Source organism: Betta splendens, chromosome 7 (assembly GCF_900634795.4).
Source record: "Betta splendens chromosome 7, fBetSpl5.4, whole genome shotgun sequence".
NCBI lineage: Eukaryota > Metazoa > Chordata > Actinopteri > Anabantiformes > Osphronemidae > Betta > Betta splendens.
Genome location: NC_040887.2, coordinates 462373 through 487897, shown reverse-complemented (window position 1 = coordinate 487897; position 25525 = coordinate 462373). Strand labels below are relative to the sequence as shown.

The 25525-nt window shown below is 44.0% G+C and overlaps 3 protein-coding genes across 9 annotated transcripts; 1 reads left to right on the top strand and 2 right to left on the bottom strand.

Annotated features, from left to right (window-relative positions):
* Nucleotides 1-420: 420 nt before the first annotated feature.
* Nucleotides 421-10047, bottom strand: elk1 (ETS transcription factor ELK1). Its single transcript, XM_029156647.3, has 11 exons — nucleotides 9185-10047; nucleotides 6391-6599; nucleotides 6089-6271; nucleotides 5834-6007; nucleotides 5563-5703; nucleotides 4958-5359; nucleotides 4516-4654; nucleotides 4313-4437; nucleotides 4160-4243; nucleotides 3851-3952; nucleotides 421-3068 (listed from the first exon to the last, which is right to left on the bottom strand). Exons 1-11 carry the CDS (start codon nucleotides 9207-9209, stop codon nucleotides 2970-2972), a joined length of 1683 nt encoding a protein of 560 aa, XP_029012480.1. The 5' UTR covers nucleotides 9210-10047; the 3' UTR covers nucleotides 421-2969.
* Nucleotides 10048-14856: 4809 nt separating this feature from the next.
* Nucleotides 14857-20522, bottom strand: uxt (ubiquitously-expressed, prefoldin-like chaperone). Of its 6 annotated transcripts, none has more exons than XM_055510538.1 (8): nucleotides 18195-18335; nucleotides 17834-17934; nucleotides 17476-17601; nucleotides 17313-17364; nucleotides 16131-16198; nucleotides 15838-15945; nucleotides 15693-15756; nucleotides 14857-15268 (listed from the first exon to the last, which is right to left on the bottom strand). In XM_055510538.1, exons 2-8 carry the CDS (start codon nucleotides 17917-17919, stop codon nucleotides 15206-15208), a joined length of 567 nt encoding a protein of 188 aa, XP_055366513.1. In that variant the 5' UTR covers nucleotides 17920-17934; nucleotides 18195-18335; the 3' UTR covers nucleotides 14857-15205. The 6 variants fall into 6 exon arrangements, 5 of the variants coding, with proteins under 5 accessions (XP_055366513.1, XP_055366512.1, XP_055366514.1 ...); XM_055510537.1 differs by lacking the exon at nucleotides 18195-18335 and adding an exon at nucleotides 18024-18169; XM_055510539.1 differs by lacking the exon at nucleotides 18195-18335 and adding an exon at nucleotides 18062-18109.
* Nucleotides 18367-24033, top strand: cdk20 (cyclin-dependent kinase 20). 2 transcript variants are annotated; one of them, XM_029156872.3, is made up of 8 exons: nucleotides 18372-18785; nucleotides 20604-20717; nucleotides 21452-21640; nucleotides 22068-22189; nucleotides 22285-22347; nucleotides 22723-22846; nucleotides 23008-23163; nucleotides 23627-24033. In XM_029156872.3, the coding sequence occupies exons 1-8, from the start codon at nucleotides 18711-18713 to the stop codon at nucleotides 23816-23818; spliced, it is 1035 nt and encodes a 344-aa protein (XP_029012705.1). In that variant the 5' UTR covers nucleotides 18372-18710; the 3' UTR covers nucleotides 23819-24033. The 2 variants fall into 2 exon arrangements, with proteins under 2 accessions (XP_055366503.1, XP_029012705.1); XM_055510528.1 differs by lacking the exon at nucleotides 21452-21640 and having other exon boundaries at nucleotides 18367-18785.
* Nucleotides 24034-25525: the final 1492 nt, after the last annotated feature.

Below are 25525 nucleotides of genomic sequence, written 5' to 3'. Positions count from 1 at the left end.
ACTCCTTGCCAAAATTGCTGCACAGGTGAACAAGACCAGAATGCATGTAGGAATCTATCTGCTGTCGTATCTGTACAATAAGGGGAAATATTCACGTTTGTGAGACCCATTTGGAACATCCTTTGTCCTGTATAATGTGTTCTATGAAGAATTTTATATTGTATTGGTTTATTGGTTGTAAGATTGGTTGTGCCCTAATGAGAGAGAGAAGAGATATAGACGCACCTTATGGAGCAGGTTTTGAACCAGTAGGTCATATGGTTTGGATGGAATTCAATGTTACAGTAGAATTAACAATAAAATATTAAAAAATCTGCAACATGATTATATCCTCATACATATCCGTTTAGACTAATAATGATACAGTAACAGCGAAGCATTTCATGATTAATTTATGAAACAGACAAAGTTGAGGCAGAATAATCCGAACAAAATAGTTTTATTACCTTTTCCCAGTGAGTATTTGTAGAAAACATTTACACAGACAGAAAGCATAAAAAATAGTTATTGTTCTTTCCCAGTATACATCGAAACATTTCTACTGTCTCAGAAAAATAAAAGCAGGCTCCTCCCCTTATCAATAAAGCCCCTGGCCAATCAAAGCCAAGGAGAGGCGGCGCCGAGCACAATCTGACAGCGACGACAGGCCACAGAAGCAACACATTATGACACTGACACGTGAGCCGGGCCGTTGCACGTCCAGCTCCAGAATCACAGGTACTATGTACAGAAACTGGTCCACATCAACCTGCTGATCTAATTACAAGAAGGTCCAGAGGAGACGTGTCAATCATCTGCTTCCAGAGCTTAGGATCCAATTTCACAATGCTGCAAAAAGGGTCAAAAGAAATTGTCCAGACTGGAGCATGCAAATCAACAGAACCCAGACCAAACAATGACCAGTTACTAATCTTTCTCCACGGTCTTGTCTGATAACAATTCTACTCCAGTGTATTTATAAAAGCTGGAACGTCACAATCAGAACCAAGACTGAACCAGAAAAAGCTCAGAGTCAATGATTCACTACAAGATGTCAGAACCGTGACGACCAGAGCAGCAGCATCAGATAGGAAACTCCAACAGAATGTCTCGCAAAAGTGAAAACAGCAGTGAAACGAGGCTTCAGCTGACATGTTAAACATGTTGCAGATTGTGGCCGTCCATAGTGTAGGACCAAGAACCCAACACTGATCAAAAAAAAAAACATTCTTCTGTTCTGCTGGTGAAACAGTCGGACGTTCGTCAGCTCTCAGTTAGAAATGGCTTATTTTAAATGAAGACGCATCTTCCTTCTGCTGCGGCTGGAATCTTTAAGGCTTTTTAAAACGCGACACAATAGAAACGCATCAGCTCTGATAGAAAAATAGAATCATGCTGTAAAAGGAGAGAACAGTCCAACACATGAGCTGCGCTCATGGCGCTGCGCTCATGGTGCCAGTGACTTGGGTTTTGTCAGAAAGGGCATCTAGCATAAAAACTTGCCAGTAACAATCAGGCGAATCATTTGCTGTGGCGACCTCTGACGGGAAAAGTTAAAAAAACAAAACAAAAAAAACCCTCATGTTTACAAGTTTAAATATTTGCCTGAAAGGAAATATACTGAACATATAAAAAGTGAATATATATTTCTAGGCCAATAAACACACTTGGTTCCTTTTCACCCGAGTCAGCGCACAAACGCACGCACTATAGAACAGCATGAAGTCTGAGGTGTGTGTGTGTGTGTGTGTGTGTGTGTGTGTGTGTGTGTGTGTGTGAAGACGCTAACAACACAAGCCTCAGCATTCTCATCATCACACAAGTACAAACACATGAACAGCATCATCACAAGCAGCAGCAGCAGCAGCAGCAACAGTCAGGTCAGGTAACCGTGGCAACCAGAGCACAGCAAGCATCGAACTACAACAGTCTTTGTTTTAGTGGAAACAATGGGCAAAATTCACCCTCACTTTGGATTTTTTTAAAAATGTGCAGCACTTTCATTGTTTTTGCTTTTTGAAGCAGATGTTCTCTCCCAGGTCGAAACACTTGGTCCTTCCCTGGCTCAGTCTAAACTTAGCCAAAGTGTAAGAAAGGCTGTTAGGACAGCTGTGGCCTGTGTCAGCGGAAAAAAGATTTGAGGCGCTTAACAAAATCCAACTTTCACTGGCGACAGAATGAACATCACTGGAACGGTGTGCCGACACTACGGCAGTTTTGCAGAAGAACAAAGTTATTGACTGCACATCAGGAATAAAATCAAAATCTACAACTAAATAAACACAGAGTCCATTGTCCTGGAGCTTCCTTGTGCTGCCACATAACGACAAAAATATCCACTCTGTGGCACAGATGCTTTAATGTAGCAGTAATGTGGCTGGGCTCGTCGGTTCAATGACAGGCCATGCAGAAGTGCTTTAAAGCTGGACCTGTGGAAATCCAGCAGCTGGGACTCAATGAAACAAGCAAAGACAAGTCACTCAGCATCAGCGATGCAAACTGGAATAAGCCAGCACCAAGGGCTCATCATGGAACAGACTAGACGCTGAGACTCTGTTTATAGGTCCAATCATCATACTTCCTGTTCATGTTAAGATGAACCAACAAACAGAAAAATGACCAGTTGGGATTTTAAATCAATGTTTTCACCTAAAACTTCAGTAAAATGTTGATTCCAGTTTCTCTAGGTGCCCAAAGAGAAGCTGTTATTTAAGTTACCAGCTCAAACAGACCTTCTCCAGAAAGAACAAAACACATATGTAGTCGATGTCATATTCAACCACTAAAGGAGGAGGAGAATCCACCCTTTCCATAGGCACCGGAGCAGTTCTGCCAGGTTTGCCTCTCTCACTGGTCCAACCAGTCAGATGGCAAGTCATGGTTCCAGCTGTTAGCAGAACACTTTGGAACAAATCCAGTTTTGGAAGGAGGCAAAGGAACCATCAGGTAAGTTCTGAGCCCAGTGAGAAGCTCTATAATTCGGCAGTGCGTCATGGTTTCTGCGGGCCGGGGGACAGAACCACAGGGGTGGAGAGTCCGTCGACGCTCAGAGCTGGGATATGGATTTGGTTACTGCCATTGCTGGGAAACTGGGGGAAAGAGAGAGAAATGTACCCGGAAGTTAACGTCACTACAGTTCTGCTTAAAACAAAGTAAATGTTTACGTTAAGGACTGAGACATGAGACTCAGGAATGTTTATCACCTACTCCTCAACAACTGCTGATCTCAGATCGGTCACATACAAGCAGCCAGTGGAAGAAATGTAAATGTGTAGTTTTCATTTGCTTCAGAAGGAGGTGGGGCAGGGCGTTGCTTAAACAGTGTGAGCAGAACCTTTAAAATGGGTCGGTCTTAAATCAAACAAGCCAGAAGGCGGCAGTGGCTTGGAGGCTCAGACTGGGCTAGAACCAGGGTCACACTCAGGGACGTGCAGTGAACTACATGTACTAGAACCACAGGGAACCATTTGATGCAAATACGTTTTCACAGTGGGTAGAAGCAGGAGATGATGGTACCATGTCAATAATGTGGGACCTGTGGCGGTCAGCTTCTGCAGAAATCTCGACATGACGTTGCCCGGTTCCATCCTGGAGGGAAGCGGTCATGGTCGGAGACCAGACGCCACACACAAGCTGGAAACCTAAATATTATTGCAGGTTTGACCAATGAATGGAACCATTGAAGCTCCATTTGTGAACCCACCTTGTGACAACCTGCTGTACTGAGCCAAGTGAATGAAGAGAATAAATTGCTATTCCATTTTAGTGCCCGTGTCGACCAACTCAACACTTCTCCCAGTCACTCCCACAGCGACACTTAACAAATCTATGACAGCAGATATTCCTGTGCAGTCAGAGGCACGTGCGTTACCTGGAAGGAGAGTTTAGCTGGGGAGCGAGGAGCAATGGGACTGAGTGTGCTCCAGAAGTGGATGGTGGAAGGAAGAGGACTGGGAGTCAACAGGACCGGAGTCTGCAGAGAAAGACAAATGCCTCAGCTCAGCTCTTGTTCCATCACTGCACACAAAGGCCTCTGGGACTGACAATGTACATGTACGTTGTAGTTGATCACAGCAAAGATGATAATATTCTGTGTGAAGCCACTACTGCTTTCAAATCTAAAAAGGTTCTTCATCGGTCGCCTGCAGAGCCGAGTGACACTTAAGAGCTGTGCATTTACCAGAGAGTGGGAGGTGATGACAGTCGGTGTCAGTGTGTTGGTGCCTGATCCAGGAGCCAGTAAACTGTTAACAGCTGCATTCACCTGCAGAGAAGGAACAAGGATGTGATGTCAGAGGACAGACTTGTACAGTGATCACTTGATAAAACTGACCTTATCCAGAGAGAGGCCGGGGGGGAGGGACGGCGACGATGGCAGCTCCAGGCCTCTCGGCTTTTTTGGTCTGGGAGGAACAGCAGAATCTGAGGGGCAGGTTACCGACGGAGGGATGGATGAGTCTGAAGAACAGAGAGAAAGACATTGTAGCTGTCCTACAGAAAAGCAGAGGTCTGGAATACGATAAAACAACATGTCACCTTTTACTGTGTCCTTGACCTCTGCCTCCCCTGCAGCCCGCTGACCTCTGACCTCAGGCTCTACACAGGGAGCAGCCGATTTTTCAACAATGGTGAGGGGCATGTCCGGTTCTCTTGAACCACAGATCAGCTGAGGAACCTCAGAGAGGGATGAAAAAACTAAATTAGCATTTCCTGACATGCCCCCTTTGACCGACGGCAGGTTCAGCTGTTACAGAGTTGGCTTTCTCCTCCATTGCTTGATGGTTTCTTCATCGCTAAAGCAGCTATACCTCTGACTTAACATCACCTTCATCCTGATTCACAGCATTATTGTCCCAAAGGAAATGTTCCATATCTCATTTCCACGTTAAGTCTCGTCTAAGTCCCAGCCGTCAGCGGACACGTATCAAAGTCTGAATAGACGTAAACCTCTGTGTTTCAGAACCACAATTTAACTCACCTCCTCCACTGGCTTCTCCTCCATTGACACCATCTCAAGCAGCTCTTCCTCTGACGGCAAGTTCTCCTCCTTGATAACGATAGGAGGAGGAGGGGGGGGGCGGGCAAGGGGAGGAGCAGACGCCACAGGACGGACAGCTGCCACGGCCGCCGGCTGCTGCTGGGGGGGTGGAGGGTTGATGATGACAAAGACAGGTGACGGAGGAGTTGGGTGAGGAAGACTGGGAACTCCCCCACAGTTGTCATGATGAAGCTGGGTGCTCATTAATGACTGGGATGAAGAGACAGGATTCACAGAACCCCCAACGGGACCCACAGGAATGAGGGAGGCGAGTGAGGAGGGATCCCCAGCACCGGTGAGATAAATCTGTGGCGGGTCATTGAGAGGAGGCACAGGAGGATTCTGGGAAAGAAAAGGAAGAAAAGGTTCAACATCTTCAAGACATAAAGCATGAGCAGATGCAGTGGCTACAGGGAACGTGATGGGGTCCCGCATGTTGTCTGTGCTTTGTGAGGGTCAAACACTTCACATCCTCTAATAACCGCTTCCTGTTTTCTTAAACTAATTTTTATTACTGAATGCTTATGTTTTGTCTTGGCAACAACCTGTGACTGGCTCGTAGTATTGGTGGCCATCTGAGGACTGAGAGCTGGAGTCTGACATGGAGACGGCTGAGTGACGATCACCTGAAGGGCAGAGTCAACGGCTATTGGCGGAGAAGATTTAGACTCTGACAAAACACACCTCTGAGAAAAAGAAAGAAGAGAACCAGTTTACATCAAGATCTATAGTAGCTAAGACGCCCTGACAACACGTTCACAGCCGGAATAGCCGATGTTGGTTCCACCAGATCCGAACTGCTGCCGCGTCTCTCACCTCTCTGGGCGTCCGCTCACCCTTCGGTGCAGCATCCTGGTGAAGCAGCAGCTCTGTTTTGACCGGCCGTGGGTTGGGGGATGCCTGCAGCGACTGGATGGTGAAGGTGGAGTAGAGGCCGGACTTCATGTAGTCATTTCTGGAGCTTTTCTGAGAGCTGCTGGGTGGCGAGCGCTGCAGGGTCAACACAAACGTCTATTAGCTCTATTTCACACTAAAACAGTCTTCACATATGAGGATGCCCACAGTACCCACCTGCTGTAGAGCTTTTGACGGACAGCTGGACGCTGCCCCAGCGTGGCCTTTTGAATGGCTGTTTGCATCAACGCCTTCTCTTCGCTGACCGTCCTCCCCATTGCATGCTCCCTCGAGTGACGGGTCGGCCTGACTGACAAACTTGTAGACGAACTTCTGGCCACTCACCTTCTTTATGATGTTCTGTTAATATAACAATAAACTGCTGAAACATTGTTTTATCTGCGACAAGAACTTTAATAATGTTCCTTTTACAAAATTAGATTATTTATAATATACAGATGTGTGTCTGGGTGAAGTACCTTGTCGTAGTAGTATCTCAGCGCCCGGCTCAGCTTGTCGTAGTTCATGTTGTGTTTGTTTTTGCGGAGCCCCCACAATCGGGCCACCTCCTCTGCGTCCAGCAGCTTGAACTCACCGTCCTCACCTGTCCAGGAGATCAGGTGACGCTGGCGCTGGTCCTCCAGCAGGTGCAGCAAGAACTGCCACAGTGTAATGGACGGGTCCATGGCTGTGGGGTTGGACACAAAGCCCCAATATTTATCTAAATAACTCAAAGGTTTTAATAATCCAACATGACAGTTACAGTAATTCAATAATCTGCGAAGGAAAACTACAACTGTTGCTGTTACTTGGGAAATTAAACATGGCTCAACATTCATGATATAAATTTTGAGATTCTGATGCTTTCGCATTAAACCTGGGGTTGTCATGTCAGCAGCCACACCCTTGCTCTCTGTCCAGGTGTGGACGCAACTCATCTGAAGAAGCGCCAACAAATGTCACTGATCATTTGTCAGGAGCAGGAGCTTAATTTTAAATAAAACCTAAAACCATCTTCGGTCTCGTAGGAACCTGATTAGACTGATTGATGATGAGACAGAAACACGGGAGGTGAAAGGATGAAGAGGTCTCCTGAGATGGTCAACATAAAAATTGGAGAGAGATGTAAATAAGCCTCATTACAAATTGGCTGACCTGTTGCATAACCAACCCATCAATCACCTTGGAAACCATCACCATGGTGAGACCTTTTCTCAATTGTAACTAAGGGGGAAAGAGAGTGGGCAGTAGAGAGAGAGACAGACAGACAGACACAGGGAGGCGTGAAGACTCTCAGTGACGGCGTTTTGTTCTATAGCTCATACCGCTGCTGCTCAAGGGCCGTTCAACACAAACACGTGGTCGTCATTCGGAGACATCACACACCAACCACTAAATCTATTCACTGAACACTGATTAAAAGGTTAAAGCCACTGGTGAAACCTTGGGTTTGTTACTGCTGCTTTACTCCTGGGATAAGTTAATTCTGGATAAAAGTTATCTGATTTTTATCGACTCACACCATTTTATTAAAGTGCTAATCATTGGTTTTCTTCGTGACTTCGTGTCTCCTTCAGTGATGGTGGTATCTGTAACAGGAGGTGATCATCTAGTAGGTGCTACAACATCCAACTCTGTAAAGACCACGTGTCTTTTGTAACTGCATAGCTGCTCCATCATTACGAATCTGTGAAGCTGTTCACTGATCACAAACTGGCTGGTATGCTTCATAACCAAGCACAGCATAAACCCTATTTTGGCCTTTTCACAGTATTTGTTGGCAAGAAGAAAGGAAGAGCAAGTAAAACCATCCTCAACATCCATGACCAAGACTTTCACACATAGGACTCCAGACCGTTCCCTTTAGAATGTAAGATAGTGGCCTCAGTGTTGTCTGAAGAGCTTGATCGAATTTTTACATTATCATCATCATCAGACCTAAGGGGTGGTGGCAGCATGGCAAAGCTGACAAATGAACGTCCTGTAACTCAAACATTAACAACAGCTTAAAGACAAGTGTCATTTGTTTGGCTCAAGAACTGGGATGTCTGTCTCTAAGGCTTCCTCAGTCAGACTCACTCTGCAGGCTGCTTAAACGTGTCTTAATACACAGCAGATTTATCTTTGACCACGTGCATGCACACGGACCCACATGATATAATTTGTCAAACCTCACACTCTGGCAACTGCAATTTATAAAGTTACTTTGAAAATAAAGTAGATGTGGACATAAAAAGCTTTTAAATCCTAATGGTCAGATGGTTCCTCAGGTACTTCCAGGTTCAGAGCAGGGTTGGGTTGTAAGCTTGAAGCTACAACTAAATCCTTGATTTGTAAAATATTTAATTGATGAATATAAATCTAATAATTTCTCCCATTAATGAATCCACAGAAAACACTCACATCAGTGTGCGTCAGTGTTGCCATGACAACATGTGCATATGGAATCACTAACCTGACAATGTCACTATGATAACAGTCAGCATCACGGCTGTTATTAGACTGGATGCTGGTGTCAGCACCATCATCATCATCAGGTACAACAACCAAGAGTTTGGCTCCAGTGATGAACAAAACCTTCACATCCTTAACTTATATGCAAAGTAGCACCTACAGCTACGTCACCTCTGTGCCCAGTGTTTGGGCTGAAAGGCATATGCAGGGTTTCTCAGTATCATTAATAAGCAGGTGTTTGTGGTACAATAAGCTGATTCGTATTGTGGCCCCAAGCTTTCAATGAACCTGAGGAGGGGGCCAGAAGAGATGCAGACCAGAGCAGCGTTGACCAGTTCCAGTCCTGTTCCAATCCTTGAGAGCCACCGTCCTAAGCGTTTTCCAATTCCCCCTGCTGATTACCTCGTTCAGGTGTGTCAGTTAGCTTCCAATTGATTAAACACTTGTTCAAAGTGATCGGTATTAGCTGGGGCAGGAAGAGTTGGAAAAGCAGCAGGACAGCGGCCCTCAAGGACCGAGTTTGGACACCCCTGCCCTAAAGCCACTGGCGTATTCTGCATCAGTCACAAGTTTAGTCCACATGTGGACAGTTTCAAAAAGACATAAATGTTAAAGTTAAGAAAGGAGTAACTGTACTTTTCAAACCTGGTTAAACTTACAAACGTGTCACTTTCTACATTCGCAACCGTTACACGTTATACAGACCCAATTGTGTCAAACACGGCTGTGAGCGGAACCGGGCCTTTGCGCTGCTACAGGTTCTACCAGGACACAACAGAGCAGCACCTCAGCACCACGCACGCACGCGAAGCAGCCTACCGTTTATCAGCGGGTTCGAGTCCATCTTCAGCGAACTGTTCCGGCTTGGGTTTCCCCTGGGATCAGACCTGCGGTTGTCCGTCCGGCTGTTTTTAGAAAGGCGGGGTAGGTGGCGGCCGTCAAAGCCGGGCTGAGCATCAAGCGTTCAGCAGCTTCTCTCCCGACCCGCAGGCGTTATGTAACCTCTCCGAAGTGCTGCTGCCAGGCTCCGCTGCCTCCATGCTAACGACACAGCGAGCTGCAGCACGTTCATCTCCATCAAAACAAAGCGTCAAACACTTAAATGTTTCAGAAACTACAGACTCTGCTCAGTTGCGCGTCACTTGATGCTAATTATACGCCCCTGCGCATTGTCCCACTGCTAGCAATTAGCAGCAGGACGCTAGTTACGCGTTATTCCTGGTGTTCTGCGAGACGCGTTGACAGGCGCTAATCATGCTAACTAGCTGGCCAATTAGCACGGCTAACGTGGTTTTGGTGGTAAACCCGTTTTTATCTAGGTTGTAGGTCCTCTAGTAGTTATTTGACTTAGCGCGTTAGTTTTGTTTTTGTTTTGGTTGTTAAAAGGCTTCACCATTTGTTTTCTGAAAGCTAAAGCTGTTAGCCTAGTGCCACAACACCTAGCCTAGCCTGCTGCTATGACAGCCCCCGCGGACTGAAGCGCTATAGTTCACAGTCAGCCGTCCACTGTAGAAAAGTAGGAGTAAAGTCCACCCGGTGGTTAATATTCCTTAAGCAGTCACAAACTTCCACGGAGGCGATAAACGGCGAATTCAACACTTCGGCTTGTTTTTTGTAGAGATGTCCAACTCGAGACCTCCCACTCGACTCAGCGTCAATCTCTTGAAGCGGAAGTGTTGTCAAGCAGAATCTCGAGCGCGTCCCGAATCACGTGACCAATGAGAGTGAGAGGCGTCGATGCGTCACGTGACTGCCGAGCGCCTTATCTGCAGTTTGAACGGACTGGTTGTTGCAATATGTCAGAGCTTTATAAACGTGGCAAGCGGACCGTAGATGATCTATAAAGATGATACACGATCTTTAAGATCGGCAATTTTCACATTACGGATATCTGTAATGTATTTATGACAAGTTCAAAATGTAAGTAAAGACTAAAACTACATTTTGACAAGTCGCAATTCCAATAAAAATATCTTTATTAGTCAGACATCAGTGCTATGCAAACGGTTCTTCTCCAAAGCTGGAGAGGTGGCGACAATGTGATTAAAGTATTGTTCTGTGGAAAAATAAAATAAAAGTCTTTGATTTAACTAAATGACAAACATGTCTCCTCAATGTAGTAATAAACAGAGTTGCAGAAGCACCAAATGCAGCTCTAATAACATCGGACTATCAGAAGTATTCACCATATTAAGGCTACTGTTATAGTATTATCCACAAAGAAAAAACAATTACACACCTTTGATTGAATAACTTTTATTTGACAATAAAACATGGACTGTGATCCTGAACAACCACGTCTCAGCGAGGGTTTGATGGTCAGTCTGCTCTGATGCAGTTCTCACACACAACCAGCAGATGTCGTTGTTCTGACTGTGTCAAATGGTGTCGAGCAATGTGTCGATTTCAGACCAACTGTGTCATAGTTGCTCAGTGATTCATGAGGCTTCGATTTCGCCATCTCTAGTTTTTTGCTTTTCTTCCTGTTCACACAAACACCTCCCCAGACTTTTGCACTGCCAATACGGCTCCATTTAAACCCACCGACTTCCGTTTATAATTTCAAAGTAACGGTGTATTTCGACGCAACATCCGGGGTAGAACGTAGGAAAGCTGTGGTACTGGTACCGCTGGTTACTCCACGAACTGAGCCCATGCTCTAAAATATACAAAACCACTGCACTTCCAGAGTTCCTGATAGAACCCCTGCTGAGAACACAAAACAGCAAAACACCAGATTTCTAGCAACAAAATGTCAAAGTTGAAGTGAAGTCTGGAATCTTTCTAATGTCCTGAATGGCAGATGTTTTCTGCCACATCATAGATGAGTGGTGGAACAACTGCTAATTAGAGCCGTTTGTGTGCCATAAGCCGCTGTATAACAAACTATCAGCTTTAAATTTTAACAGACTGTTTGGGAGACACATGATGGAAAGTTTTATAAATTACTCAAGCATCATCGTCTTTGTACTTAAGTACAGCATTTACATTTGTCTAGTTGCACTGATTCAGTTTCTCACATACTGAATCCATGTAAAATATTTCACATTTGTGTGTGTGTGTGTGTATGGGCGTGCGTGTGCATGTGTGTGTGTGTGTGTGTGTGTGTGTGTGTGTGTGTGTGTGTGTGTGTGTGTGTGTGTGCATGTGGTGCGGTTGGAGTGTGGGGGGTCCGGTTTTCCGCCCGGGGTACGTTGATCGTCTGCCTGGGTGGTCTCTTTTCTGCTGACCCCCACCTATTGCTGGCCTTGTGCTGCGGGCCCGGTGTGGTGCCAGGGAACATGGTCGGGCCAGTGGGTCGGCCCCGCTCCGCTTGTGTTGGGTGGTGGACTGGGGGTGGGTCCCACTCTGGGCGCGGGGGCATCTCCTGGCGGGCTCCCTACGGACCGTGGGTCCTCGGGCTCCACTCTTTCAGGCCGACCCTCCCACCGGGGGGAGTGTTTGCCCCTGGTTCTCATGGGGCGGACAGCGTTGACCCACGGTGGCCCACTCTGACCTTGGGTGCTGTCTCTGTGGCTGCTGCAGTCTGTGGGGGGCTCTGTGTGGGCGGTTTGGGTCGTGACACCTGCCTCCTGGAACTGAAGGTGTGTGGGCTCCCTGGCTGCTGGGATTCCTTCCTCTGCTTGCTGGATGGGCGTAGTGGCCGAGCCCCTCACATCACCCTGGCTTCCACAAGTGGCATTGTTCATGCCCCAACGTCTGCCTCACCCTTTGGGTGAATAATGTTAAGCTACAGCTTTACTAACCTTGTAGTGGGACTCAACACCTGAGCTGATAAACAGGCTTTCTAAACCTAACTGTATTACTATAAGTATTACTGATACTTATTACTATCAATTTAATTAATGTGTGATTAGGGAAGTTGTGATGTTGTACATCGTGGCTATTATTATGGCTATTATTGAGTATTATGAGATTATGTATAATAATGCATAGGTGTATGTGTATGTATAATTAACTCCCTTCTCACCCTACGCAGGTGGTCTCATCCACTTTCCAAGCTCGGGTCCTCTACCAGAGGCCAGGGAGCTTGAGGGTTCTGCGCAGTATCCTTGCTGTTCCTAGGACTGCAGTTTTCTGGACTGAGATGTCGGATGTTTTTCCAGGGATCTGTCGTAGCCACTCCTCCAGTTTGGGGGTCACTGCCCCCAGTGCTCCGATCACCACAGGCACCACTGTGGCCTTCACCTTCCAAGCCTTCTCCAGTTCTTCTCTGAGCCCTTGGTATTTCTCTAGTTTCTCATGTTCCTTTTTCCTGATGTTGCCATCGCTTGGTATTGCCACATCCACCACCACGGCTTTCCTCTGTTCTTTGTCCACCACCACAATGTCTGGTGTGGTAGATTTGGGCTTCTATGGCTCTGGTGCTCAGGGCCTGCTCCTGTGCAGCCAGGATGAGTGCCTCTGTGCTGTCCTTCAGCCCAGCCCTTTCAAGCCTGCAGGGTACAGTATCTGATCACTGGCAGGGCGTAGCTGGTTATTGCCTGGGATTTGTTCTTGCCATTGAGCTGGCTTCTTAGGACTTGCCTTACTCGTTGGAGGTATTTGGCTGTTGCCGCATTCCTTGTTGCCTGTTCAAGGTTGCCGTTTGCCTGTGGTATTCCAAGGTACTTGTAGTTGTCCACAATGTCTGCTATTGTTCCTTCTGGGAGTGAGACCCCTTCTGTGTGGATTACCTTGCCTCTCTTTGTCACTATCCTCCCACATTTCTTAAGCCCGAATGACATCCCGATGTCCGAGCTGTAGATCCTGGTGGTGTGGATCAGTGAGTCGATGTCTATGGGGTGCCAAATGTAAAAGTAGAACCTATAACTAGTTTTCTCACATTTAACTAAATGACACAACATGTTTTCTCACATTTAGTTAAATGTGCAAAAGTCTAAATGTAATTGTTAAATATAAATGTAAATGTTAAATGTTAAATCTAAATGCTAAATGTTAAATATAAATGTTAAATGTTAAATGTTAAATGTAAATGTTAAATGTTAAATGTTAAATGTAAATGTTAAATGTTAAATGTTAAATGTTAAATATAAATGTTAAATGTAAATGTTAAATGTTAAATGTTAAATATAAATGTAAATGTTAAATGTTAAATCTAAATGCTAAATGTTAAATATAAATGTTAAATGTTAAATGTTAAATGTTAAATGTTAAATGTAAATGTTAAATGTTAAATGTAAATGTTAAATGTTAAATCTAAATGTTAAAACTGAATATTCATGAATGGGCAAGTAGACTCCATCCCTACCCTCAAACAGCGCTGGTCTAAGATCAGTGACGCGGACTCAAACACCTCAAACAGTACGCATAGCTCCGCATCACTCTGGATCGGTGCACGAAAATACTGGAGAGAAGCCTGAAGTCGAAGCCATCATAGCCGCCAGCTCCGACTCCCTCCCGTTGGGGGAGATTGAACGGGCTGTAACGGCAGGTGTGCGGGCTGAGGCTCCGCTTCAAACTGCCGTTCTGTCGTAAACACCATTAATGAGGAGTCAAGTAGGTTTAAAAAGAATATTTCTGTGGCGCCGGTGGAGAATTAGTTGGCTAACTATACTAGCTAGCCGAAGTTACGTCCAGGCTAAAAACAAAAGTTTCCAGATCAGATGTGGGCGGGGTTTGCGCGCACTGTTCGAGGTGATTGAGTTCGCGTCTCTGATCTGAGACCAGCGCTGTTTGAGGGTAGGGATGGAGTCTACTTGCCCATTCATGAATATTCAGTTTTACACTCGGCCAACATTTAACATTTACATTTAACATTTACATTTAACATTTAGCATTTAACATTTACATTTAACATTTAACATTTACATTTAACATTTAGCATTTAACATTTACATTTAACATTTACATTTAACATTTAACATTTACATTTAGACTTTTGCACATTTAACTAAATGTGAGAAAACATGTTGTGTCATTTAGTTAAATGTGAGAAAACTAGTTATAGGTGCTCCTTTTACATTTGGCACCCCATAGATGTCTCACTCTTGGCGTACAGCTTGATGTCATCCATGTAGAGGAGGCGACTTATGGTGGCCCCGTTACGGAGTCGGTATCCATAGCCAGTCTTGTTTATTATTTGACTGAGGGGGTTCAGACCTATGCAGAACAGCAGTGGGGACAGTGCATCTCCTTGGTATATGCCACATTTGATGGACACTTGGGCAAGTGGCTTCCCATTGGCTTCAAGGGTGGTTCTCCACAACCTCATCGAGTTTGCTGTATGTATAACTAACTCCCTCCTCGTCCGCTTTCCCAGCTCGGGTCCTCTACCAGAGACCAGGGAGCTTGAGGGTTCTGCGCAGTATCCTTGCTGTTGTTGTAGTGTATGTACAGTGTATGTATGTGAGTCTGTAGAGTAAGAGTATATATATTTCTAATATACTCCTCTTGTAAAAGCAAAACTGTCTATCACAATACAGCATTCAGCCTAATACATGCTGCTTGTTAAACTGCCAGAGAGGGCACATTGTGAAAAAAAATTCACATTGGCCTATTCATTTCTTTATTTAGCATCTTGTTTCCATGGTGACGGGGTACATGTTGTTGACCAGACATGGGTGCCAAAAAGCTGAGCATTTGTGATTTCATGAGTACAGGCATATTTGTCACATTACATCTCTTTATACTTTATTCACAAACACAAACACAAACAGATATTAAAGTATGAGGTGTCCATCAAGCTCATCAATGTACTGCTACAACAGCCTCCTCTCCTTAAGCTCAGTGGCTGGAGGCTTTTGTCTTTGTCCCACTCAATGTCCTTGTCATTTCTCAACAACCTGCCAATATAAGCAACTGTTTTTAAAAACTATGATGACATACATCTGTAAAAGCCTAGAACACTTCTCTTCTTGTGGCATCTGGCAGATCTGTTAGTCCCTGCAGCTCCCTTAGACCCTAAGGATGAAAAGGACAGCAGGTAATAAGACTTTTATCACTTACAGAGAGTCGACGTAAATGAGGTTCCGTTTACAGCAAGTTGGAAGTGGAACCGGTCCGAGATCAGGACTCCAGCCAAGGGCATGAATACATCATACACTGCTGGTAAAACTCTGACTCAGCACAGTTAACGCTAGACTAGATACTGGGAACCGCAGGTCTAGGTACATTATTGATAATGGTAATTTGTACATATACACGTTTATATTAAATTGTCACCATAAATAAAACATGTCCTTGCAAGTATATAAGTAAACTGTGTTGTAGAATGTATGCCTCTTAAACATGGAAAAATAATAGAAATACGAAGGTGAACCGTTAAAAACAATCTGGAAAATAGGCAAAACATAAAAAAACATTGCCGTGACCTCTGACCACTGACCTCCAGCACCATGCGGATGTTGGCTTTTATTTTGGCAGAGTCTTTAGTGAGCTGCTCTGTAAAGCTGAAACACAAGGATAGTGAGGTTAACATCACCTGTGTGTCTGAAACATTGACCTGTAGCTAAATGAAGTTGTGAACTGACGCTGTGAGCTGACTTGTCTTCTTATCAATGAACCTTAGAGCTTCAGTGTGGGTCATCTCCACAAAGAAGCCATAACCGACTGCCACAAAGACCCTGGATGAGTCCTCGCTGACAGAAACACAATAGTCAGTGGAACATTGGCAGAAAAACCTTGTTTAAGTCAAAGCAGATATTCCCAAATAACACAACTGGAACATGACTGAGCACAGATCTGAGAGCGTTAACATGCTGCAGTTTTATGCTCTGTAATGGATCAATACCAATGGTGACCGAGGGCTTGATCAGTATCTTACACTTCAGCCTGTATGTAGAAGTGACAGCCAAGATCCACATCGGTCTTCAACAGCCGAGAGTCAGAGTTCTGCAGGAGGACAAGTATTTTTAGAGCACAGCACTCTGCCATGGCCCTCAAAGACTCCTGCCCAGCCTGGTGGACCCGTGTGTTGAGTCACAAGCTAGAAGACACCATGACAGACAAGGAGTGTCTGGTATATTCTAGCTACAGCTGACTAAACACATCTGATGCATCCAGGGCCCCATGTACAAAGACTTGTGTAGATTTCCTACTAAACTTGACCTAAGTTCAAATCCAGGAAAATGCATTTTTCCTTTCCTTTCCGTACATCCCACTCAAGTAGAAATGTGCGCAGGTGATCATATAAATGTTATAATAATAATAATATATATAAATGTTAATTCATTTAAACACGGGCTGCATCTGCGCAGTAGCTGGGCAGGAGCGGAAATAAAAAAATAAAAGTGGTCTGACATAAAAGTGGACGTGAAGCGAAGTTTAACACTAAAGCGTCACTAAAACAGGCAGAGGTGAAGGAGAAGATGTTCTAATTCTGACACTGTGTTCAGCAACTAATAGGAAGTCTGAAGACAGGATGATTTGGTGGAAGCACAGGTTCTTTGCACAACAGAATTAATATTTGGGCTGTTAAATTATTTACTGACCAAGAAGCCACTGATCTGGTACCAGCTTCAAACCTGATCTCAACCATGCTGTTCATTAAAATGAACGAATCATCATTAAACCAGGCACCTCGCTACAGTGTTGCTGACTAGCTGCATTTGTGCATCACAGATTATTTGTACGTTAATGTTGTTGTATGGAAACTTGATTCCTTGCTGACATATTGATGATCGCGTCCCACACAGCTGGCGTAGTTCGGCTCGGTTGGGCTCAGGGTCCACTACCCGACCGGTCTGCAGCTCCCTCTGGATGCCCCCGTGGCTGGACCCCTCGGGTCAACAGCTGGTTGTGCGCCTTTTCGCTGTGTCGCGGATCAGGAACGGGCACCTCTACCAGATTCTAATGGATCCTCTGTTCGATCCTCTAACAGATCAGTAGAATATATTTTTGCACCGATTTGCTAATGCAAAACAGAGCTACAGTAGATCTGCGCACATCTCTACTTCACGTAGTTTTTGACACATCTAACCGCAGGCCTAAATTCGTGCTTGCGTACCCTTCGTACATGAGGCCCCATGTCATCAGCGGGCGACAAGACCTGAGAAGCCCTGCACAAAACCAAGACATCAGATTAACGCAGGATCGCCCTATATCCCAGGTGAACTACGAAAGCAGTGGTGATGTCGGGTCATTTTTCCTGTAAACCTTAACATATTTACCTCTGTTCTCTTTTGCCATATTTCATTGCATTTTCCTTGTGTACCTGCAGACTCTGGATGGTGTTCTTCAGCTGTAAGTACTCAGCGATCTTCTCATAAACAGTATCTCTCTGCTCCAACACCCTTCTGCAAAACAAAACCCCAAATGGCTTTGGGTTAGTCCCCCTGAAATGAAACATCATCTCTTGTGCATATAACCACGTCACGTGCATGTCCGTACCAACGTGTTCCGGTTAAATTGGATTTTGAAGATGGAAAGTAAACATGAGGCTTTCTAGAGAAAGTAAAACACGTTCCAAAGCTCCGGTGAAATAAAAGCACCAAAATCCAAAAAGGGTCCATTTTCCGTGTCTCTTACCCTAAATCTCTCATCAGAACTTCGTTGATGAAGCCTTCATACTGCAGAATCTTCTGGTTGACGCTAGCATTAGCAGGTGGAGACATCTTTACAGCTTCTGACTATGGCACAGAGAAAGTCCAGCAGATATAAAGTCAACTACTGTCCGACGGATGTTCACTTTAACGTTTGTCACTCAGTGTCGACGCACAAACCATCCAGCAGCAATTGTGGGTTCCGTTTGCCTACCAATAACGACACGCTACCGGAGTGCACGTCGACGACACGGTGTTTCCGGATTTCAAAATAATAGCATTACAAAATTCTTTTAAAATTGCCATCTTTGTTGTTACATTTTACCACTCGTCATTTTTGTTTTTACGTTTTATCTGTTGTCATCTGTATTGTTTCGTCTTGCATCCCATCGTCTTTGTTGTGTTACATAAACACGTTACACGTAAACTGACTCTATGCTCTCTCTCTCTCCTGGGCCAGTTTAACCTTCGCGTTTGTGACGTATGACGTATGAGCGTCATCGCTTTTGTTGTTGCTGCTGCTCGTTATCCATAAAAGCTTCTTTAAAACCATACGACAAACGGAAAAGGAGGCACTTTAGATAGGACGTGCGTTTCCTGTGCGTGTTGGATACATGAATAGTGTCACCGGCAGCAGTTTAACCAGGGCGCACAGTTTTTGCTGAATTGAAAGGTTTATCTGAAATTTCCCAGCTAACCCAGCTAGCCGGTTACCAAGGTAACATTGGCCGTTAGGCGTTCATTGGTTTCAAAGTAAACAATATTTCATTCTAGGCCAAGCAATATACAGTAACTGCATATAGATGCACCGTATATATGAAGTCCGTAAATAAACATTACGTTTCACATGTGAACCTTGGTACATGGAGCAGTATAGTATTCTGGGCCGGATCGGAGAAGGAGCCCATGGCATCGTATTCAAGGCCAAACACGTCGAGGTAATATGGCAAGCGAATTTAACATATATGAGATAGTCAGAATTCACATTACACATATCTGATTAGTCAAAACTATAATTGAAACTGGAATTCTGGAAATACGTAATTCAATTTCGACTTCTCACAATTACAATTACAAATGTCTATAATTTGCCACATTTTAAAGATATCTTAAAAGTCATTTATCATTTTTTGGATATCTCATATATGTCATAGATATCTTTAATATTAGTTTTGACTAGGCAATATCTACATATAGCATTGTGATTACTCTGTTACATTGGTAACTGTGAATATGTAGGGTACGGAGAGATAACATTGATACCTGCATAACATAACGGTGTGTTTATGTGTTTAATCATAAGTAAACACTAGATTTAAAAATAGGTAAATTTGTATTTTTCCAGTACACGTCCCTTAATATTCAGTTAAAATTTAAGTTGTACTAGTGTTAAATATGTTTTAGTTGAAAATCACAAAAAACATACTCATATTTGTTTCACAAAATACACACAGCACAGCATGAACATTTCTCTACCTACTCTTTACCTAAAGTGTAACAGCACAGTAACAATCTAAGACAGCAGCACCACCAGCTTCTTTTATGGCAGATAAACAGACCTGACTGGTTTTCTGTAACGAAGTCTTGTATGAGGCTAAATAAATATGTATAACTTGTTCCACACTCGTTGATTGCTTGTTGTTGAGACACACAATGTGTCTGTTGACCTGGAGAAGATGGCTCATTTTAATCTTGAAGAACAGTCAGACCTGAGGATCACAACAAAACAAAGAATGCAAAAATCAATAATTACAGCTACTGTAGCTTCATGGTTTTTAAAACCATTTTTTGTGTCAGCATAGTACATTTTGTTTGCTAATCTAAAACACCGCAACAAGGATAGATGGTGAAACTGTAATTGATTAAATCTAAATATAACTACTTGCAACAAGGTGTGACTCTTACATGTCCTGTCATGTCTGAGCAATCAGCTAGTTCAGGATCCTCGATGACTCAACTTCTAGGAGATCTGAAATGCAGATGGAAATTTCAAACTCTTGTTAAGCCTTCAACAATATATTTTCTATTCTTGGCTCAACAAAAAACAATCTATTTACTTACCTTCCTGTGTGTAGACGACACCTCTTTGTTGGCATTCAGGAAAGACCTCCTCAGTGTGTTGGACTATAATATTACACTCAGTTACATACTGTACTAGCGCTCTTTTCAAGTAGGAGAGGGAAACAATACACACAAACACTTTAGTTTAACTGAACAACTGCCGGCATTTAATCAATAACACAATTTCCTACAGTTTGCTTATCACCTATAACTACTACTATAAAACAATATTCAGAGCTCTGAAAAAAAATAAAAAAGTACTTTTTTTCCTTGGTCAGCCAGTGCCTTGGGGTTCAAATGGCTGACTATATGACTATATACATATTTAACATCAAATTAAACAACAGAGTCAGGGCTACAGCACTATATAAGTGTTGTTCATGTACATCAAACACAGACGAAGATATGGTACAATTAACCGTTAGCATGTAGTTAGCATTATAGCCAGCCCTGGGCTAGTTTGTGACCTATTTATGGGTGTACTGCTGTGATACTTTATGCAACACACATACAAGGGCCCAAATGAAAGCTGTAATATAAAGGAATCTAAAGCGGACTGACGAAACCAAACTATTCTAGAACTGTTGAACTCGGTAAACACTGCTTATCCACACTGTTTACTACAGCCGTTAATCTGCATTGGATTCAGGTTTACCAGTAATAATAAAAGTGTGATGATGATGACTGTCTGTCAGACAGGGGAGACTGTGGCTCTAAAGAAAGTGGCTCTGAGGAAGCTGGAGGATGGCATCCCCAACCAGGCTTTGAGGGAAATCAAGGCCCTGCAGGAGATCGAGGACAACCAGTGTGTGAGTACCAGAGGCTGGATAGGGTTGTAAGCCTGAGTGAACCTATCTGACAAGCTCTGCATGCTAGAGGTCTGAATCCGGGTAGTGTGTGTGTGTGTGTGTGTGTGTGTGTGTGTGTGTGTGTGTGTGTGTGTGTGTGTGTACAGAAGAGAGATGCTGCTGACAGGATGTCATTTCCTGGACAGAGCACATGTAACTGAATTTAATGTTAATTCCACTTGTTGTCAGCTTGAGGGCGCTCTCTCTCTCTTCGAGAAAGAGAGAGAGAGAGAGAGAGAGAGGTGCTGTTTGGAGTTGGGGAACACTGCCAGTCGTGGTGGGGAAAGTATTCAGGAAGTGCGACACACCAACTGTCTCCCGAGAGACAAAAAAACACACTACTTACTATAAATGACCAGACTGTTTTGTTCTGCCAAAATACATGATTTTGTTGGTATGTGTCCAGAAAACTGTCAGTTATATGGACATGCACATAAGAAGTGTAGGGGAAGTTTTATTTTGAGAGGAAGTTAACAGCCTGAAGACCAGTGCTTTATGCCAACTGAGAAATAAGCATTCTCACGGAACCAGACCATGTCCCCCTGTTTGTTATTCGGCACAAAAACACAACGCAAAGTGACAGACATATAGAAGGGTTGCTGAACTAACTAGTTACTAAATAATTAGTCCATTTAGGTTTAGTTACAAATGGTCTGAGGTCAGAGGTCATCTTTATATCTTTTTCTTGTCTTCAGGTTGTGAAGCTGAAAGACGTCTTTCCTCATGGCACTGGCTTTGTTTTGGTGTTTGATTTCATGCTGTCTGACCTCTCTGAGGTCATCAGGAACTCTGAGCAAACTCTGACCCCGGCTCAGGTCAAAGGTTACATGATGATGCTGCTGAAGGGCGTCACTTTCTTGCATCACAACAACATCATGCACCGGGTGAGAAGATTCTGTCCATGTAGCTATTTGTTTTTATTAAAATAAAATTAGAAGTAGAGAAGAGTCAAACAAACAGGAGTCCTGATTTCGAGGTTATGCTGTAGAGATGACTCTTCTGCTGAGACCATTCAGAGCAGCTTTGTTCACAATGTTTGGTACATGCGCTTGCGGGCCACCATAGTAGACCTGCACGTGACCAACTGAGGAGGACTTCTTCAGTTAACTTATGTGTTTGGTTGTACAGCAAAACATGTTTCAGTTTGATATTTGTTAAATATCACAGGCTGTTTAACACAACTGTTTTAGAGATGCATTCCAAGGCAGAGTGAGTTATTCAGATACAACAATGAGTTTGGTTGTGCTTCATTTTGCCACATGCTATGTTGGCCACTGGTTGTGCATGTTTCCCCCCTCTGACTGCATATAGGACCTGAAGCCAGCAAACCTCCTCATCAGCTCCTCAGGTCATCTGAAGATCGCAGACTTTGGTCTGGCCAGACTGTTCAGTGAGCAGGGAGAGAGACTGTACAGCCACCAGGTGGCCACCAGGTAAGGCAGGCCACCTGGTAGTAGTCATCAGAGTCTGTTGGACCTAAACCATGTGAACAGACAGTTTGGCTTGGTTTGTTTGTGTGTGTGGGCAGGTGGTACCGAGCTCCTGAACTTCTGTATGGAGCCAGAAAGTACGACGAAGGTGTCGATCTTTGGTGAGAAGACTGCAATAACCAAACTACTTAGTACTGCTTAGTGTTTTTTAAACTACTGTACCTGCCAGAGAGACTTAAATACCCAGATACTCATCAGTAAAGTTAATTATTTTATAGCTCACTAAAAATATTGAATGAAGGAGGTGAATGCCATACCCGACTCAACCACGCTTTTCTGTGTACATGAATCTGGTTGATTGCCGATTCTAAAACCTAAGTGCACCCTGCCTTGAAGAAGATAAGGTGGGTATTGGGAACACTGTCTAATTCTAGTAACTCTGGAGCTGGAGGTGACCTCAATAACAAACATTGGACTGAATCGGATTGCACAGGTGTCCCTAATAAAGTGGACACTGATCACGGTTCATTTGCCAGGGCGGTGGGCTGCATCTTTGGGGAGCTGCTGAACTCATCTCCTTTGTTTCCCGGAGAGAACGACATCGAACAGCTCTGCTGTGTCCTCAGAGTCCTGGGAACACCGACGCAGGATACCTGGCCTGTAACGCACACACAGATCTCAGATCAGTTTGTTGACTAATCAAATCATAGATACCTAACTAGATTTAAGACAAATTAAACACGGTGAAATATTAGCGCTGTGTACAGATGAACTCACGTCATAATGAACATCTGTGTACACGTGTGTCTGTGTTGCTACAGGAGATAGTGGAGTTACCAGATTACAATAAGATCACGTTCAAGGAGAACCCAGCCATCCCATTAGAAGAGATTGTCCCAGACACGCCCCCTCAGGCCATCAGTCTACTCTACAAGTTCTTGGTGTATTCGTCTAAGCAGCGCTGCTCAGCCAGACGGGTACGTATGGATTCTGGAACTGCAGTGGCCTCTGGTTAGATTTCAGTCGCTCCCGTCAGTTGCATCATGGGAGATGGAGGATTCAAAATCTGAGAGGCTGGATCAAGAGCTGAGATGCAACAAAATCTAGAATGTGATTAGTGTTCCTCTTATGTAGACGTTACACTGGCATACCCTCAGCAGGTCACATCAGCTTTAATACACTCCAGGATTTTACATGGTGACAGAACAGCTGCTGCTGTCGTGTAAGAAACAGCACAACATCACCATGGTACGGTATCATTCAGAGAGCTGGGCCTCTGGTCAAGGTTCCAGTAACCATCAGAATGGTCTGCTCAGCATTTCAAAATCTCCCAGGTCGTTAGAGATCAGTTCTTGGTCTGTTGCATATGTCAAATGTTTCCTAACCTTTGTGTGGCTCAAGTGTGGATTGGCTGATGTCACCTGTATTCTCTTTCTGCAGGCCCTCCTCCATCCCTATTTCTTTTCCTCCCCCCTTCCTGCTCATCACTCAGAGCTGCCTATCCCTCACTTGGGGGGACACCCCCCCCGCCAGCGCCTGCAGCCTCCATCTCTCGATCTCTCTGTGGATCTGCCCCTGCAAAACAACGTGGTGGACCCCACGCTGTTGCAGGGACACGCCACCTGCCTCTGATCAAGAAAACTGTTGAATGATTTTATTTATAGACTTTTGTTTAGTTATGCAGTGTGTAACTATATAACTTGGAGAATACATTTTATTTAAAGCCTAAAGAGTCCTAGAGTTTCATTGATTTAGAGAACATGAATTAATTAAAACCAAAAGAACAATTTATTGTCTATCAATTAAGAGATGCTGCACTTTGGTTGAATACATTTTACAGCAACATGGTTCTGAATCTTGTTTTTTGGATGTTTCATAAACAACAATCCTCAGCTATTGGAATTAGCTGAATGGGCACCATCTTGGTTCAGGTCGTCAGTCACACTGCTCATTGGTCACGATTCTAGGATGTTTGGGCCCAGTTCAATTCAGCAGAGATTCTCACATTCTGAGGGGAATTCTTCAGGTCCTGTTACTGAGACATCAGCTCACCCTAGCTATTAGAAATAGCCTTTGACCTAAGTCCAGGTGTCATCTTCCCTGGTCGGGCCTGTGATCAGACCGGTGCAGTGTAGTGCCCAGTTCTGCCTGCCTGGAAGCAGTAAATTTTCTGTTGGTACCTTCTTTATTATCAACAGAGAAAGATCCACAGGGATTAAACCTCATCAAATGTCCAGTTGCTTTTTTTGTGTTCTGTCCAGCAGTTTAACAAGCAGGATATATTACGCTGAGTGCCATATTGTGATGGACAGCTTTGCTTTAACAAGAGCGGTATATATAAAATGTATTCAATTATTCAGTTCAATTCAATTCAATTCAGTTCAATTCAATTCAATTCAATTCAATTCAATTCAATTCAATTTTATTTATATAGTGCCAAATCACAACAAAGTTATCTCAAGGCACTTTACAAAGTAAGGTTTAAGACCTCACACAACTAAACCCAACAAATCCCACATACAGCAAGCATTTAATTTGACAGCCACAGTGGAGAGGAAAAACTCCCTCTCTAACGAGGAAGAACCAGGCTGGATGTGTGCGGCCATCTTCCTCAACCGGTTGGGGTGAGAGGAAAGAGAGAGAGAAAAGCACAGAAAAAACAACAAGCAACAACAAGCAACAACAGAGCACAGGCAGGACGGTTGGATACACAGCTGCCCATCACAGACACCAAACTTTGAGTCCTATGATACCTGTAGGTGAGGAGAGAGGGAGAGAGAGAGAGAGAGAGAGCGGGAGAGAAGCACAACTACTGGAGATAACGAGACAAGGTTAGTTGAACATAGAACAATGATGGAAGGTTATTGGACAGAAGAGGTAGAAGGAAACAGAGGAGCTCAGTGTATAAATTATAAATGAAGTCCCCCAGCAGTCTATGTCTTTTGCAGCTTAACTAAGAGATGGTTCCTGTGACTAACAATCATTGTCAGTGACCTGAACCATCTCTAACTATAAGCTTTATCAAAAAGGAAGGTTTTAAGCCTAATCTTAAAGGTGGAGAGTGTGTCAGCTTCTCGAAACCTGAAGAGGGAGCTGGTTCCAGAGGAGAGGAGCTTGGTAGCTAAAAGCTTGGCCTCCAGTTCTACATTCAAAGACTCTAGGAACCAGAAGTAGCCCAGCGCTCTGAGAACGAAACGTTCTGCCGGGAGCATAAGGAAATATGAGGTCTTTAAGATAAGAAGGAGCTTTATCATTGGGTACTTTTTAGGTGAGTAGGAGAATTTTAAATTCTATCCTACGTTTTACAGGCAGCCAGTGCAGAGAAGCTAATGTAGGAGA